The following is a 17836-nucleotide window of genomic DNA, read 5'->3' as shown; positions in this document are numbered from 1 at the left end:
AATATCTAGAAATAACGATTTCAAACGACCTCAGATGGGATACCCACAATGATGATATTACTAACACAGCCACAAAAAGACTATCTTTATTGAAAAGACGACTTAAACTCACACCACCAAATACAAATATAATAGCTTATACTACCCTCGTCAGATCTATATTAGATTATGCCAGCCCTGTCTGGTTCCCGTATACCCACCAACAGATTAATAAAATAGAAGCGGTTCAGAGAAAAGCAATAAGGTTTAATTTTAGCAAGCATAGACTGACAAACTCACCGACGCACCTACTCAATAACGCTGGAATTTTAACACTACAGAACCGAACAAGACTAAGAAGACTAAAACTAATGTTTCAACTACTCCACAACATAATAAAAATAGATACATCAAGGTATCTATCTTTTTTTTTTCACGGCAGACCAACCCGTCATAATCATTCCCATACTCTTGTAGAATACTCTTTTAACACTAATTGCTTTAAATACTCACTTTTCCCTCTAACTATAAAGATTGGAACTCGCTGAAACCCACCTTAAGCACTGAATCATCTATAAACGTGTTTACAGCTGCGATTGAAAGCGAATTGCTTACCTCGCAAATCGCACTAACAACATCACGTCATCAATAAACCCAATAAACAAGTCAGTGTCATATTGCTAATACAAAAGTTTTGTTTATTATGGTTGTTATTTTCAAGTGACATGTTTTTCGATTAGTTTATTGTACATAACATTCTTTGAATAAGTTGTTCAATAAAAATGTCTACTTGTTTTCCCTACCCCATATTGCAAATGCATGCATAATCTTTTCGTGGTCGTTTTTAACGATAAACTAGTTCATGATTTTGTTTTGCTATTACTAAAATTGTTTGATTGCGCGTTCTTTAATGGGAATGTATAACCTATGGTTTGCATGCAATTTTGTAATTCCAGCTTTTTTGTGTTTTCTATCAATATGAATCTATGTAAACAAATATTCGTTTTCATATGCCTTCACTGGTATAATATCTGATGAGATTGGCAGTACTGTTAAATAAATAAATAAATAAAATAAATAAATAATGACAGAGCAATGAGGTACAATCTAATCGAATACACTTATATATAGTGCCATCCTCACTAAAAATAGATTAGAGTGGCTTCAGCGTAGGAGCTGGAGCGAGTCGCCTAAAGATACAAAGGTCGATAGGATTTGCCTCTAAGCCTGGATGAGTTCCATAAGCCGGTAGTTTTCAAAAACTGCCAGCATATCTTCAATAACTGCCAGCATACCTGTTGTTACAGTTTGCTTTATTGTTCTTGACTTTTTTTTCTCTTCTAGACTAAGAAGTTACTTTAGAAGTATTGTGGTGCTCAACGACATTGAATCTATAAAAAAATTCTCTGTGGATAACCATGTACTCGACCGACCAGAAATCATAAATTTCGGTTGCGGCAGCTACAAAGGTTAGTTTGGCAAAGAAAAGTTCAATTGTTTATTACCTTCATTGTCAGGATTTGACATAAGATCTGCATGGCGAATACTTCAAGCAGGTAGAACCTGCTAGAATGCGTTCAATTAGAATGGTAAAAAAAAGTCTGCTAGGTGGTGCCTCGTGAATGACCTAGTGGCGTCTCAAGAGTACACGTACGCCATTACCTGCGCAGCGCTAGCTATAACCAGTACATCATTGTTCTGCTTTGATTCAATATGTTAATATTTGCCTGGCTAAGCATAGGATTGATAATAAGTGATGATTCCTGATTGATTGATATGTGGGGTTTAACGTCCCAAAACCACTTCATGATTATGAGAGACGCCGTAGTGGAGGGCTCCGGAAATTTCGACCACCTGGGGTTCTTTAACGTGCACCCAAATCTGAGCACACGGGCCTACAACATTTCCGCCTCCATCGGAAATGCAGCCGCCGCAGCCGGGATATGAACCCGCGACCTGCGGGTCAGCAGCCGAGTACCTTAGCCACTAGACCACCGCGGCGGGGCTAAGTGATGATTCCTGTACCGTTGCAGTGACTTGGTGTTGTCTTCACCGCATCGATTCTATCGATGAATAACAATGTCTGTCAACGATGCCAGCATTCGTCGAACATATTCTGGGCACGCACATCAATTGATGATCAATTCTGTCAACTGCGTAGCGCTATTCACTTAAAAGCACAGATTGTATATTTAACAAATATTTTGCCTTACATACTAAACAACCTTTGGGATATTAAAATTTTAGATGTCATAACTCGAAGAATCGACATTATTTCAATGCCTGAGGGTTTTCACTATTGACCTGAACCTGGCTACAAGGCGAAACTGGTTTCTCGGTAGATGAAACGTTCCCATTTTTATCAATTGCAGCTGAGTAGTCCAGCTGGAATTCAAACAGCAATTAACACACTCATTCCTTTATTCAACAATTGACCATACAAACTTCAGGCGAGTCATTACTGATTACAAAAGCGTACCCATTAACTCATTGCCCCCTCTAGAAGCACGTGTTCTGATATTCTAGTGAAAAAGCATTTTTGTCTCATGATTTTCTGTAGGTGTGTTGATGATGAATGGCAAGGTCTGGAGGGATAACAGAAACTTCTGCATTAGGACGCTACGAGACCTCGGCTTTGGAAAGTCGACGGTGGAAGACAAACTGGCGGTGAGCATGCCGGAAGCAAAGTGCAGATAAGTGCCACTCTATGTTTATTAGAACAATTGAAGGGAACACACGTGGCTACCAAAACGACTTCTTAAGTAACCTCCTGTAAGTCGCAGTACTACAGATGAATTGGGAAATTATTATCTAAGTTCTTGATAATTGCACTCTTACATTGGGCGTTGTATTTCATAGGTATGTAACAGTTTCGCAGCGTTCATATGATTCAACAGTTATTCTTGTAGCCTTGTACTGCTTTCTGCGACTATGATCACTTTACCCGGACCAATACTCAACATAGTTAGTTGGCCAGCTCCAAACTCTAAGACGTGTTAAGCTTGCTTCTGAGCACCCAGGACGCCGCTTCAGCTGATTGTATGTCGTAAAAATTTTTTAAGATGTTCAGTCATTTAACATGTGCAGGTAGACAACGTTCGCCTAATATTTATATCGAGAGGCAGGTATTCAGCTAGGTTATCTTGAAATAATCCTCAAAGCATGAACACGTTATTTGAATAAAAGGAGCTGTGTTATTTTGTCGCACATTCACGCATTCTTGTTTTGTCACGTACCGTTCTCAGAAGCTTGTTTTACAAACTGAGCTGTTACACTCCCGTAAAGAAATGTGCACCTAAAACAGCCAAGCTGCACCGAGTACAACAGACAGATAGATAGTGCTGATTCTTGGAAGCTGCTCATAAAGCCCGATTTCGAAGCGATGGCTTTAACGAGCTCATTTCGCCGAAATTCTGGTGTCAACATTGGCGCTGTGTCAAATATAAAAAATTGTCAAATAAAATAGATAATAAATCTTCTCGTTCGTATGAGAATCGAACAAAAATTGTCCACGGGGCACGCACTTGTTTAGAAATTCGTCATGCTAATCCCTGGCACTGCGTTGAAAAACGCTATATGAATACCATACAGTAGAGGGAGTCTCCAACACAGGTATTACTGCGTAGCAGACGCGTAGAATCGCGTGACGCTTCAAAACATGTGAAATACCGAACAAGCGATTGTTCTGAAAGTCGACCCAATGCAAAACTTTCAGACATATTTAATCATCATTCGTTGCAAAAGCATCAAGAAATGAATAGGCTGCATAGTTAGTTTCGCGTGTTTCCTTACAGACGTGCAGCGAGTCCTGCGCTTATTTGCAAGGAAAAATAAAATTGGCACATCCCACGTACAGTGGGAGTCGATGATGTGCAAAGCACGAATGAGGAAGATTGATATGTCACTTTAAAGTTACCACAACGTTACGAGGTGGAGGTAAATTATGCCGTACACGACTTCCGTGTCGTGATTATCATGTTTTTATGTGTCGTTTACCTCCGCCATGTATTCACGTCACGTGATGCCAAATTTAGTACATGTGGCGCATGCGAAACTGGCGCGAGCACGCTATGAACGTGTTATGTAGTCATGTTCTTACAAGGCACGCGTGTCATGATTATCATGTTTGCACTAGTCATATACCTTCGTCATCTACTGACGTAACGTAATACCAAATTTGGTGTATGGGTAGCTTGCGAAACGGACGCTAGTGCATCATGAAAGGCCGAATGTACTCCAACGTAACGCTGGGCACAGTGACGCTACGTTAGCAAAAGGCGAGCACTCTATAGTCTGACGCCAGGTGGGATCGGCGCGACCAGCGTTCGTCGGCGCGGCATGACGGCAACCGGTGCGAAATGCACATGCTGCCTTTCGCGCAGATGCGTTACCCAGAGAAAACTGGGTCTGCCTCTCTTCGTGACGAAGGGATGTCGCATGCGTTGAAACGCGCATGCGTCAAAGCAACGCAGCGCGGCACGCGCCTGCGATGATATGACAGAAGTGGCACCTAGCGTGGCAACGCTGGCGCGCACTCGCGCCAGGTCACGTCCAAGTGCATTGGCACCTTGACTGTTGCATGTGGTCATGCTCTCACATGAGATGCATCTTAGGACTATTATGTTTGTACCAGTCACATACCCTTGTCTACCATTGACGTCACGTAATACAAAATTTGGCATAATAAGCTAGCAAAACGGCCGTGAGCGCATCATGAGTGTGGTATGTAGTCATGTTGTTACATGACACACATGTCATGATTATTATGTTTGGATGCGTCATTTAGCTATGTCGTCCGTTCGCGTCACGTAATACCGAATTTGGCCCATGTGAAACTAGCCAAACGGCCGCGAGCTCATCATGAGCGTAGCATGTCGTCATGTTGTTACACGATACGCATCTCATGTTTATTATGTTTGCACCAGTATGGTACCTTCGTCATCCATTCACGTAGCGTGATACCAAATTTGGTGTTTCTGACGCTAGCGAAACAGCCGCGAGCAGATCATGAGCATGGCATGTAGTCATGTTACATGACAGGCATGTCATGATTTTCATGTTAGGGTTTGTCGCTTGTGTTCACCATGCAATCTTGTCATACCATACTAGTTTTTCAACATGTCAAGTGAAGGAAACTGCCTCAAGAATAGCAAGACCATGAAATGTTAATCATGACACTTATGACATACATGTCATACTTTTCATGTTATGACTTGTCAGATATGCTTGTCATACAGTTATGTTATCTCAAGTTTGGTATCGATACCATTACCCAAACGGCCTGGAGAACTAAGCGTCGTAGGCGGTGAGATAGATAGATGGATAGATTGATGGATACGCTCAAAGTCGCCGAAGTTCGCCAAGAAATGCTTCGGATTTACAAGTATTGTGTAGGGCACTTGAAATAGGCATTCAACGTTCTGAGAAGCTATTGGCCTCGAGATCTTGGAGTTGAGCCCTCTCGCGTGTGACGTCAGTTTGTGAACTCCGCCATCAATCACGCTGCATCAGCGGCTGCTCCTGGGCGTGGATCGTCTGCTTCTGGCGCGAATTTTGTCGAAAAAACAACTCTCGAGGCTTGGTTGGTTGGTTGGTTCCTCAACACCTTGGCGCAACCCCCTCCTAGGGGGATAGGACATGAATGGGATGGTGCCTTGCTTTTTAAATTGATTCACTTCTTGAAAGAGAGGGTTGGATTAATTAGGTAATATAGGTAATGATATGAAGGTGTTAAATTTCTTAACAAAAAAAAACCTTAAAAACATAATAAACACATAAAACAGAAAAAATTATACATAAAACAACTGAAGTTACTTATTTTTAGCATTCCATTCTTTTAGATTCTCGTAAGACATTTTTAACAGCGGTAAAAACGCTCCTGTGGCTGAATCCCAATGCGACTGCGCCAAATGAAAGAATCACCGGAAGTGTCAAGTTTAAGCCCAACTTTCGTAGGGGTTCTTCTAGTAGATTTTTCCTTTAAGTTTTGAATTTTCAGCATGACAAAAAAAGTGCTCCAAAAATTCCCTCTCATTACAATAAAGGCACAAAGGCGACTCTGCGAGAAACTACCTGTGAAGGTAAAAGTTCACTGAGGGGACTTGACAACGCAGCCTGGTAATCACTATTTCTTCCTTTCTTGATGAACACCACTTGTTCTTCCAAGGGAACTTTAGCTGTGGGTAGCCTGATACAAACAAAGAAGATTTTTCAAAGATATTGGCCGTTGTGCGTTTTTCAAGCGTGCTGCTGTGATATATTCCGAAGGAGGCAAAATAGGTAAAACAGGACAATCAAGGGAAGATACAGCTGGTGCATCTGCATGCTCATTCAGAGCTAAACCTCCATGGCCTGGTACCCAAACTAGTCGGACGAGTCGCACATGTGTAGGAATGAGCGAGTAGAAAGTTTCTAAAGTACGCGAAAAAGTTGGTGAGTTTAAGGCAGTACAGACCGAGAAACAATCTGTTAGAACAATCACCGCTGACAGATCTTACGGCACTTTACGCAATGCTAGGACTATTGCCAGTAGTTCAGCTTGGTAAATAGGTGAAAAGTCGGGTAATCGAATTGAGAAAGCCCAATCTAGAGAGGATGATACGATTCCTACGCCAGCCTTTTCTTCATAAACAGAAGCGACAGTCGCTATCACAATGGATGTTTCTAGATTGGCCAAATGACCTTCCAAAATGCCATTTATATACTGATATGGTAAACTTTTGCATTATTTGGATATATATTGTCTAGTTCAATTCTAATTGCATCTACAGTGTTGAGCACACGTGTTTCCCAAAGGTTAACTCTTAACGGCTCCAAATGTTTATGAGTAAATATTATTTGAGGACACTTTAATTTAGGCCATTGGTGGTTGAGGAAGGATGTCTGCTGGTTAATGAACACATACTGTGCCCTCCGCTGAGGTGATGCATTGATTTTAAGGAATGTACGTACTGTTAGAATATGAAATCTTTTGATAAGAGAAGGCAGGCGGAATTCTTCGTATAGCATATTTGGCAACATATTTGGGTAGCCCTAGGCATAAGCGTAAAGATTCGCGTTCTATCAGAATCAGTGGTCGAACTTTGTAGACCGGAGTGCCAGAAAACAAAACACAGCCGAATTCTAGTATCGGTTGAATGTACATGCAATATATCATAACGAGCACGACTCTACGCAAACCGGCACGGTAATTACTGAGCCTGCGTAGCATCCCTACGGCACGTGCTCCTTTAGCAGCCATGTTTTCCATGTGGGGACTCCAGTTAAGTGTTTCGGTGTAGGTTAGCCCCAAGTACTTAACTGACTCTACCTGAGGTATGGCGTCTTGTCGGTACATTAGTGAAATTCGCACTGGGGCATTTTGTGCGAAAACTATGATTGTGCTTTTGTTTATAATGAGGCATAGGTTGCTATCCTCCAGCCACGTTTTCAGGCTATTTGTGTATGTCTGCAGAATAAGGTACAGTGTGCGAATGTCCACCGACGCAGCAAAAATGATATATCATTGGCATACACATAGACCTCTACATCTTGCTGTATGGGAATGGTACATAGTAGTGCATTAAATAATAAGGGCGATAGTACTGACCCTTGTGGTATACCTCTCGTTTGCCTGTATATTGAAGAGTTGACATCAGATTGCGAGCAGTAAAATTCTCTATCACCTAAGAAAGCATGGATCCAGGCCACAAAGTATTGAGGCAGTCCTAAGTTCTGAAGTGAATCTAGCAGTTTCACAGGCTCCACGCTATCATAGGCTTTTGTGATATCTAAGGTTACCAAAGCGGAGTATTGTTTCTGATATCGAGCAAGTTGAATTCTGCTTTCGAGATCCACGTGCGCACACCAAATGGAGCAACCACGTCTGAATCCAATTTGACATGGGCTCAGAGTCAGTTTTTCTGACATCCATCGGTCTATACGTCTATATAAAGTTCTTTCAACCAGTTTTTCTAGGTACGATGTAAGTGCAATGGGCCTGATATTATCTAAGGTAAACCCAGCGCCTTGTTTTTTTAAAAATAGAATCACTGTTGTCGCTCTCCAGTCAGGTCAGGTAACCACCAGTAGCACATACCCGAAATAGGTATAACATTTGACCTCCAAGGTGGTGCCGGTGAGAGATTTCTTCTGTGCGTTGTTTAACAATAAAAAATAGTGCTCAATGTACATGCCAATGGCTGCTGATGGGGAATGAGAGACAGGAGCATTCGGCTTTTAGTCAACGCGCACGCTGCGATCCGCATTAGCAGCCATTGGCATGTACATTGAGCACTATCGGACAAGAAAGGGTTGCTACATTATACTCGCTGGGTGTAACCTCCTTAGTTTTAGAAAGGTTTAGCGAGCGTTCAGCCGCAGGGCCATGAATACAATGAACTAGTATATACCATGAATGAATTCGAGGTGGTTAAAGGGGGGAAGCAGATACGAAGCGCAAGCCGTAAGAAATTAAAAGCTGAATCCTCCTGTCTCTAATTTCACATTAGCAGCCACTGGCATGTACATTGAACACTATCTGAAAGGAAAAGGTTGCTACGTTATACTCGCTGGGCGTAACCTCCTTGGTTTTAGAAAGGTTTAGCGAGCATTGGGCTGCAGTGCCATGAATACATTGAACTAGTATATACCATGAACTCAAGGTGGTTGAAGGTGGGAAGTAGACCCGAAGCGCAAGCCGTAAGAAAGTGTGCGTGTGCCACCTCTCGTTTAGTCCTTGGAATGTCCACTGAATGGCGGTGCTTCTATATGGGGAATATATGATAAAAATATGCGAGATGGTGGGACTTGGAGTGTTGAATAGATTGACGAACGGACACACAGACAGATGCATGGATGGACGCATGAACGGACGCAGGGGCGGATGCATGAACGAACGCAGGGACGGGCGCACGAACAGACGCATGGACGGTCACACAGACGGACGCTAGGATGGACGAATGCTTCGCCCCACTCTCCATCATTCACTCAGTGGATATGCTGCCATTTTTTTATGCACTGATTTTATCACCGACGTCGTCATGCCATCAGAACCAGGAGCAGAATGGGGTAGTGTTCTGACTACGTTTGCTAATTCTGCAGGTGTAACCTCTTGAAAATCCTCAGCCCTATAGGGAGACTGGGCTTGGTATGAGAGAAGTGCCGTGAAGCGACTTTCTAGGCCCTGAGCTATATCTTCTAGAAGGGCCTTCAGGTCATCTGGGGATGATACTACAGATTCTATTTTTCTTTGTACCGGAAGAACTTTCTTAATTCTCAGAAAGTGAGAACGTGCTTTTCTATTGGCCGGCATTGACAGAAACTCACATCGGTCGTTGTTAAATTTGTCCTTTGCATTAACGAAGGTTCTCTTAAAAATAGCGGCCGCACACTTATAATCACTTTAGTTCCTAGGACACTGGTTGAAAATTAATTTTTTACATGCTGCTTTTCTTAATCTATAAGCCCGCGAACAGTCTGCATTCCACCAAGGGTTGGTAGATGGTTTAGAGCTTTCAATGGTGAATTCTGATTTATTTAATGACTATTTTAAAATGTCGCTAATTCAGAGGGCGTCTAGTTCTGCATCATTCGTTTGGTTAGATAAAGTTCCTCGTAACGATTTCTCAAAATTTTTAAAGTTTCCATGTGTTACAGAAGATCTATTCTTGGAGGTTATTGGACATGCCACCTCGAACAATATTGGTATATGGTCACTACTTGTTCCCGAGTTATTCGCAGACCATGATAAGATAGAGAGGTTAGTGTTAGCAAAAGTTAGATCGAGTACCGAGGATGACTGATTACTTATAAAAGTAGGAGTTTTTGTGTTTATGCATATAAAGTTATTCTTGTTCACCCAATCCCATAAACGTTTGCCATTCAGATCACTTTTAAAACCCCACAAAATAGGATGAGAATTGACGTCACCTACTAATACAATATCTTTTTAACAATAGTGAACTGCAGTATTCAGATCGGAAGAATTTAGAAGCCCCGCAGGAAAATAAGCATAATTAAATGAGAATGGGAGGGACCCAGGAATAGTAATGCTTATTGCTAAAATCTCGCTTTCTGAAGTCATTGACTGATAAATAATTTTAGCTCTATGGGCGATTTTAGATCAGAAAAATATAGCCAAATATCCACCCCGAGTTGCGCGGTCTAGACGGAATGTGCGGTAATTTTTAATCCTAAAATACCTATTTTCTTCAAGCCAAGTTTCTTGTAAAGCAACAATATCAGGAGAATAATTGTCGCAAAGTTGAAGTAAGTCTGTAGCTGCTGAAAAAATGGAGCGGCAATTCCACTGTAGTACTTTTGAATTCACTATTTTAAATAGATACCAGCAGCACTCACTGCTTTCTCCAAGATGCTATCCTTTAAAAAAATCCCTTTTGATGGGTTTTCCTTCTGATATCTGTTATTTCTTGATTTAGGGCTAATTGAGGAGCGTTATGCCTCAGGAGAAGCACGTCTTTTCATATTTCTAGAGTCAGAGTCCATTTGTTCTGGTTGTGAGACATGAGAATCGGAGTCCGAGCTCCAATCTAGGTCCTGTTCAAGAGGCATAATTATTTCTACGGCCAGAGTTTGGCGTGTCTGGCTTTGACTTCGATGGGCCTGGTTCCGATGGAATATCAGTAACCTTAACTGGTGAAGGTAGAGAAGGGGGAACGGTAGGTTGGTTACCTACCTCCCTGCAACATTTGATTCAACTGAGTGCTCACTATTTTTGCCAATGACGCCATTAGGCTCACGAATAGAGACTCCTTATGCTTCGTCATTGCCCTTTCCACCGTTGATGTTATTAAATCAGGCAACGACGACTCAAGCATCTGCTTTGCCCGGTTGGCAACGGAGGCATAGCCACGGAGCGCTCAGAAAGTATAGATCGGGCCTCATGCCGGGAGCATCGTTGTTGTTCGATGATCTCTAGAAGTTGCAACTCACATGTCCTCATGAGCAACTTTCATTGTCAGCCGCGTGATTTCCTCTGCATAGACAGCATCTCAACTCTTGGGTTGAACATTTATCGGGTTTATGTTGGTCAGAACTTGTGCGACAGCTCACATCCGATCTACACCCCTTGATGGTAAGCCCATACCTCCAGCATTTTTTGCACTGCTGTGGGCGAGGGGATAGTGCATCTACACAATAAATTAGTGGCCATGCCTTAATTTTGGTTGGTCGAGCCTTGCCGGCAAAAGTGGAGGCGGAAATGTTGTAGGCCCGTGTGCTCAGATTTGGGTGCACGTTAAAGAACCCCAGGTGGTCGAAATTTCCGGAGCCCTCCACAACGGCGTCTCTCATAATCATATGGTGCTTTTGGGACGTTAAACACCACAAATCAATCAATCAAACCGTGCCGGCAAAAGTCACGATCACTGATTTTGTGGGTACCTTTTTGTTCTCAACGTTTCGCGAGCATCGAAATACAGAGACTGCTCCTGCGGCCGCAAACAATTCAAGTATGTAGGGTGGTGAAAGGCTCAAGTCCACTCCTTGAACTAGTCCCTTCACACAGGCCAAACGGACAGGTACAAAACAGCTCACCGGGTTTGAGGCAAACGTTGTGCATTTTAGAAGATTTGTGATGCAAGCCTGGTCCGGCGAGCAACACAGGATGCCTCCACGTCCAAACTGACGCACCTCAGTAATCATTTGGTAATAATCGGAAATCTTCCGGGGTTCTTCCCGAATTATTTTCGGATTTTTCATGTGAATAGACTCGCCGTTGGTTGGAACCAGGGCCACAGGAACGCTCTTCAGACCACTGCGCAAAAATATATCGATTGGCAAATCACTGTTATAAAGGGAAGCCGACCAGGCAGAATATGCCTGGCCGGGAGAGGAAAGAGACATCAGGTTAATAGGCTTAACAGCACCGCCCGATCCGGCCGCTCCCCCACAGGAAGAAGCACGAAGGTGCCCTTGAAGTAGCAGCGGGGGTAGATCTCGAAGTGAAACCGGACGCTCAGGCCTCAGGAAGCACCGGAGGAAACATGAAGGACAGCGAGGACAGCGAGGCAGTCCAAACAGCTTCGTTCCCTGCGAGCGCCTCCGCAGGATCATGCAAACACTCGTGAGGGTTGTTAAATATTGTGTAGAAGACGACGAGTGACACTATCATCATTAGGTCAAGATGAGATCTGAACATAGGAATAAAGAAGAGGTTGACGGGTGGTTAAACTTTTTTTTAAATTTAACTGTCTATTATCAACAAAAAAGATACCTGGTAGCTCCACTTGAAAATTTAGGATTAGAGTTAAATGTGGCAGTAATTTTATCGTATGGCAGCATTAAACTTGGTTATAGGCATAGCGTTATAGGCATAGGCACATGCGGCAAGCACTCTCAAATTATGACAGGTAGATTGCCACTATCCCTCAAGAGGAAGGCATATAACAGCTGTATCTTGCCGGTACTTAGCTACGGAGCAGAAACCTGGAGACTTACAAAGAGGGTTCAGCTTAAATTGAGGACGACGCAGCGAGCAATGGAAAGAAAAATGGTAGGTGTAACCTTAAGAGACAAGAAGAGAGCAGAGTGGATTAGGGAACAAACGGGGGTTAAGGATATCATAGTTGAAATAAAGAAAAAGAAATGTCATGTCATACGCATAAATGGACATGGGCCGGGCATGTAGTGCGTAGACAGGATAACCGCTGGTCATTAAGGGTAACAAACTGAATTCCCAGAGAAGGGAAGCGGGTTAGGGGGAGACAGAAGGTTAGGTGGGCAGTTGAGATTGAGAAGTTTGCGGGTATAAATTGGCAGCAGCAAGCACAGGACCGGGTTAAGTGGCGGAACATGGGAGAGGTCTTTGTCCTGCAGTGGACGCAGTCAGGCTGATGGTGATAGGCATAGGGACGTCTGCTCTGTGGTATTTGGCTACATAATTGAAACAAAGCGATAGCCATGATAAAGTGCCGTATATATATATATATATATATATATATATATATATATATATATATATATATATATATATATATATATATATATATATATCATTTGTTTTAGGCCCACCATTAGCTCTGTCTCAAATCACATCTGATAGCCTGTATCGATCCCTGCTCAGATACACTCCTTTTTCTCTATTCCTTTTGTTCCTATATAGATATTTTTTTTCAATCCAAAATTTGTTTGTGGTTTAAAACCATAAGCCTTTTACTTAAAGATCCTGCCGCCCGGTTCTTGGCCGATCCCCCTTTGTGGGTGTGCGCCAGAACAACAAGGATCATCATCATCATCATAAGTCTCTACGTTGCATTCTTGGCCAATCCCCCGAAGTGGGTACGTGCCATGTATCTAGGATAGCAAAGCAAAGCAAAGCAAAGGCTTCGTCATGGGGACGGCAGCTAGTCCTTTTCTCCACATCATATTGGTACCGTAAAACCCGGGAGAAAGGGCCTTCGAAGGTTAGACAATGTGCATTTCTTGATTTCTTGACCGCATTTGTAGCCTGGAGGACTTCGCGAAGCCGCCGTTACGAGAAGCTTGTATGCGAGGCCCAACCATCGCCGACATCCAGATCGTAAAGAATGACAGCCTGGGAGCTGACGGATTATCGTTGTGCCGACCTTCTGTGATCACTGGCGTTGTGGCACCGACTTCGCCACGTGACGCGGCCGGCCAGTAATTTTCCCTGTAGCCGACACTGGACCGGATTATGGAGGCCATCTTCGAAAGTCGCAGTCTAGTACGCAAGGCCATCACGCAAGCCATCGAAAACATCAAACGCCTTGTGCATATGGATCGCCCACAAATAAGTGAGCGGACAAATTTTCACAGAATTTAGACTAACAAGTACAAGAATCTCAGAGAAATTGACAAAGAGGTAGAAGATGCAGTTCCCATTGAACATTTAGAAGCGGAGATGGAGGAAGCAGACAACTATTCTCACCAGATTATTCGAGAAAAAGTCAGAGCAGAGTATAAGATCAAAGACGCGTTGAAGGCTCGGTAAGCTGAGCCGGAATTGATAAAAGGGCGGATTAGAACAAAAGCGAAAAAAACGGGCTTCTCGTCTATAGCACTAAAACCTAGCCAATGCTTCTTCGATGGTGATCTTGTCGCACAGACGCTTGATGAGTTGACTTCACGACAAATAGACGAACACACTGGAAGCCGACAGACAAGCTTTCCCTCTGCAGAGAGTACAATCTTGAAGATCAGCACTGAACAACAACTTCAAAGACTTGAGACCCCTTCCACGACTTTAGAAGTTTCGTCAGCCTGCTGCATCAGTGAAGGGAACCTGCTGCATCAGCTATTCAAGTATACCTGGTGGGAGAGACTTTGATGAAGGGAAATCGGGAAGCATGCTTTGACTCGGACCTAATACAAGAACAAATGAACAAAAAGTGTGTACTGAAAAACTGTGTGTGTTAGTGTTCTCCGTCATCAGTCATCAGTGTTGGGGCGCAGAAGACGGTAAATATTGTGTAGAAGACGACCCACCAGATCTTGAAGATTAGTGCCCACCGAAAACAGCAGGTCACTTTCCTAATAGGTCTTCCCAGAAATGCACACAGTGGCCTGCAGATAGTAAAACAAGGCCAGCTAGTCACTCGAAAAGAAACGGAAGGAAGACTACGAGGACGCTGAAGAAATCCCGTTATACTGATCGCATCCACAGTTTAAGAAATCTGCATACGTCAGTGTTGAAAAAAACACACACCAAACGCCTTATTTCATCTAAGATGAAAAATAACAAAACAGCGTCAAAGTCAAAAGCGGGAAAGCCCACATCAAGGCACAGCAAAAAGGCCAATGATTGCAAGGTGACTGCAGGCAAGACCAAGAACTCGAGAAAACTTCTCAGAAATAGCTCCTGCAAACCCTAGTGGAAAAGTCAGCATCATGAATTTTGATACGCCCCGCCGCGGTGGTCTAATGGATAAGGTACTCGGCTGCTGACACGCAGGTCGCGGGATGAATCCCGGCTACGGCGGCTGCATTTCCGATGGAGGCGGAAATGTTGTAGGCCCGTGTGCTCAGATTTTGGTGCACGTTAAAAAACCCCAGGTGGTCGAAATTTCCGGAGCCCTCCACTACGGCGTCTCTCATAATGATATGGTGGTTTTGGGACGTTAAACCCCACAAATCAATCAATCAATGAATTTACGAACGAAAACTGCTCATAAACCGCACAAGCCCATCAAGGGAACACGTTTAAAGGCACGAGAGTGGAACAAACGTCGGAGCCACCACTGGAAGACCAAACACCGGTAAACAGTCCGACTGACCTGCATGGATTAACTCGGACCCGATACAAGAAGAAATGAACAAAAAGTGTGCGCTGAGAAACTGTGTGTGTTAGTGTTCTCCATCGTCAGTAGTCACTGTTGGGGCGCGGAGGATGTTAAATATTGTGTAGAATACGACGAGTGACACTATCATCAATAATTTAAGATCAGATCTGAACATAGGAATAAAGAGGTCGACGGGGGGGGGGGGGGGGAGGGCTTCACTACGGGGACGGCGGCTCGTCCTTTTCTCTACAACGGTAAAATAACGCCCACAACGAATGTTTTCGAATGCAATTATGAATTTGCTTTAAAATGCAGCCCCATCGACAGGGCCGAGAAACCTCCCAGATGGCCTATCAGCACTCCAATGCCCCCGAACTCATTGCTGTTAAGAAGGGGAAACTATGTGTTAGTGTTCTCACTCATCATTTGCAGTTTCCGTCGTGCGATACTAATTAGTTCGGATGTTTCTTTCGAAATTCTAATCAGCGCACATTTTTCCAGCATCTACTAGCATGTAGATGCAGCTAGTGAAACGACGAGGTGTCTCATCGACGGCACGGCGGTGTACGACGCATGCCACGTTTTTCAATGTGCGCAGCCAATGCCGTCAATGGAGATAACATCACCGTAGCGGTTCTGATTCTGCAAACTCGTGAAACTGTGAGCCCACCGCACAACGTCCCCATGGCGATCGAGTACTGCGCATAGGTGAAGTACTGCTCTTTGCCTCGATGTTGTTCGTCCGCCCATGGAAAGGACGTTATCTTTCTCAACAATTCTTAAGAGAAGCCTGCCCCTTTTCTTGGGATATTTTTTTCTGGATTGAAACGATAGTGACGTTGAACACGATGATATGTGTGAGAATTGCGGATTTATGCAAATCTGGCATTTGAAAACAACGCGCGAGATAATTACTGGAGAGCAGCTGTTTAAATTGCTGCTTCGGCAGTAAATTGAACGTTCATGCCATCTACTCGAAATGAAAGACGGCATAAAAAAACCAAATTTGAGATATTCATTTTGTATTTCAGCTAACGGCATCGGCAGGGAACAAGCTTTTGCTGTATCGTACTACGAAGAGTCTTCGGGGGTAGGTGGTGGTGTGACTCGAGATGTGGACAAGTTCCACCTTAATGCATCCCCAAGCCGATGAAAATGACGGCAGTTTGGATCAGTAATGTTTGCTCATAGATGACGCAGTTCATAATAATACCGCACAGGGCCATCCCTCGGGTATGAGAATACAGCAAATAGTTATCGCTGATTGTAATTCTACACACAGGGCCACAAAGATTACGAGTCAACCATTAAGGAATGTGTACTAACAGCAAGAATAAGTTTCACTAATGAATTTAGGGTAACCAGTGCGCTTGGCGCGCGCTTTTCGTGATCAGTAAACTGTGTATATATGTACGTACACGAACCACATAAAGATGAGGTCTCAGATGTCCGATGTAGTTCAGCTGCACCCACGAGGCGTGCTTACCCGAGACAATTCGGAGGTGGTGTCATCGGCTCCCTGTCCAGGGGCCTTCGCGGTTGGATTGGGTCGGCACCTCACCTGGTGTAAGTCAGCTACGCCTGTAGCCAGCGTGCAATGAATGGCTGAAGTACTGGCGAGGCACTGAAACACGGTTGCAAATTTACCGAATAGTGGAGCGTAAAGCAGGTATAGCAATATTACTTCTAGCAAAGTGATTGCTGCGCATGGTCAATGAAGGCATGGGGCGCTTTCTCTTTCTCAGTTCGACTATCTAATTCTTCCTCAGCTTCGGGTCCTTAGGATAGTTGTTAAATCTAATGCACTTTCACGGGCGGGTGGTCATATAGATGCATAGATGCACAGCTTTTCACCACTGCGCAGTAATTGCCGCGAAGACAAGCGGCTGCAGTTTTAAGAAAGAAAGTGTGGTGCTTTTAAAATGAGCGTTAAAGCGGGCACCTATGGTTGTTAGAACATCACCAGTACCACCACACGCACGATGACCGACTGAACTGCTTCTTTGTGGAGTTTTATCACGAAGGTGCTTTAGATACAGCGTTCAGCCACGAAATTGTGCGAATCTTCGAACTGACGTCATACAAGCGTGGTTCGCAGCGCCAGGCCAATACCAAACTCGACATGTGCTGGTAGGGGGTTATCTTTCGTTAATACTTTGGAATATTTCTACTTCTAATCGCCTTGTGGTGATTCTGGTACACCATGACTGATTCCGCGATAATTTTGAACAAGACTATTTGGTTGCTATCGCCTGGCGTTGTATCCAGGCTGTTCTTCTGATGTCCTTGATGTCCAAGGTCTTCCCATGACAATCTTACCATAAACTCAATAAGTTACTAGACGGCCCCTTCTATTATTTCTGAAAGCGGAAAACATGTGGTGAGCAGAAAAAACCGTTTCACTTCATTAAAAGCCCTCGCGTAAAATACACAGCAGTTACAACTGTCTGTTTACTGGAAACCAGGCCAGAAATATTGACAAAATTCATGAGTTCCCTATCATCCCGCATGTTCAAGCAAGCATCCAACATGCTTGTTTTGTGGGTTTCGCACAGTTGTTCACGAGCCTACAGCGAACGCGTTCGTCTGCATGTTTGTCAACCTTTAAGGTGTCCTTT

At 43.6% G+C, this 17836-nt stretch overlaps 1 protein-coding gene across 1 annotated transcript in view; it reads left to right on the top strand.

The window, feature by feature from the left end:
* The first annotated feature begins 1327 nt into the window (after window positions 1–1327).
* The window catches only part of LOC142765262 (cytochrome P450 2C54-like), a 59956-nt gene continuing 43447 nt past the window's right edge, over window positions 1328–17836 (top strand). The window contains exons 1-2 of the mRNA XM_075865976.1: window positions 1328–1448; window positions 2540–2646. Of these exons, the coding sequence (XP_075722091.1) occupies window positions 2548–2646 (99 nt within the window). The 5' untranslated portion in view covers window positions 1328–1448; window positions 2540–2547. The remainder of the gene's footprint in view (window positions 1449–2539; window positions 2647–17836) is intronic.

Source organism: Rhipicephalus microplus, chromosome 6, assembly GCF_043290135.1.
Source record: "Rhipicephalus microplus isolate Deutch F79 chromosome 6, USDA_Rmic, whole genome shotgun sequence".
Lineage (NCBI taxonomy): Eukaryota > Metazoa > Arthropoda > Arachnida > Ixodida > Ixodidae > Rhipicephalus > Rhipicephalus microplus.
Note: the sequence above shows the minus strand (reverse complement) of the source record. Positions and strands in the feature narration are given on the sequence as shown.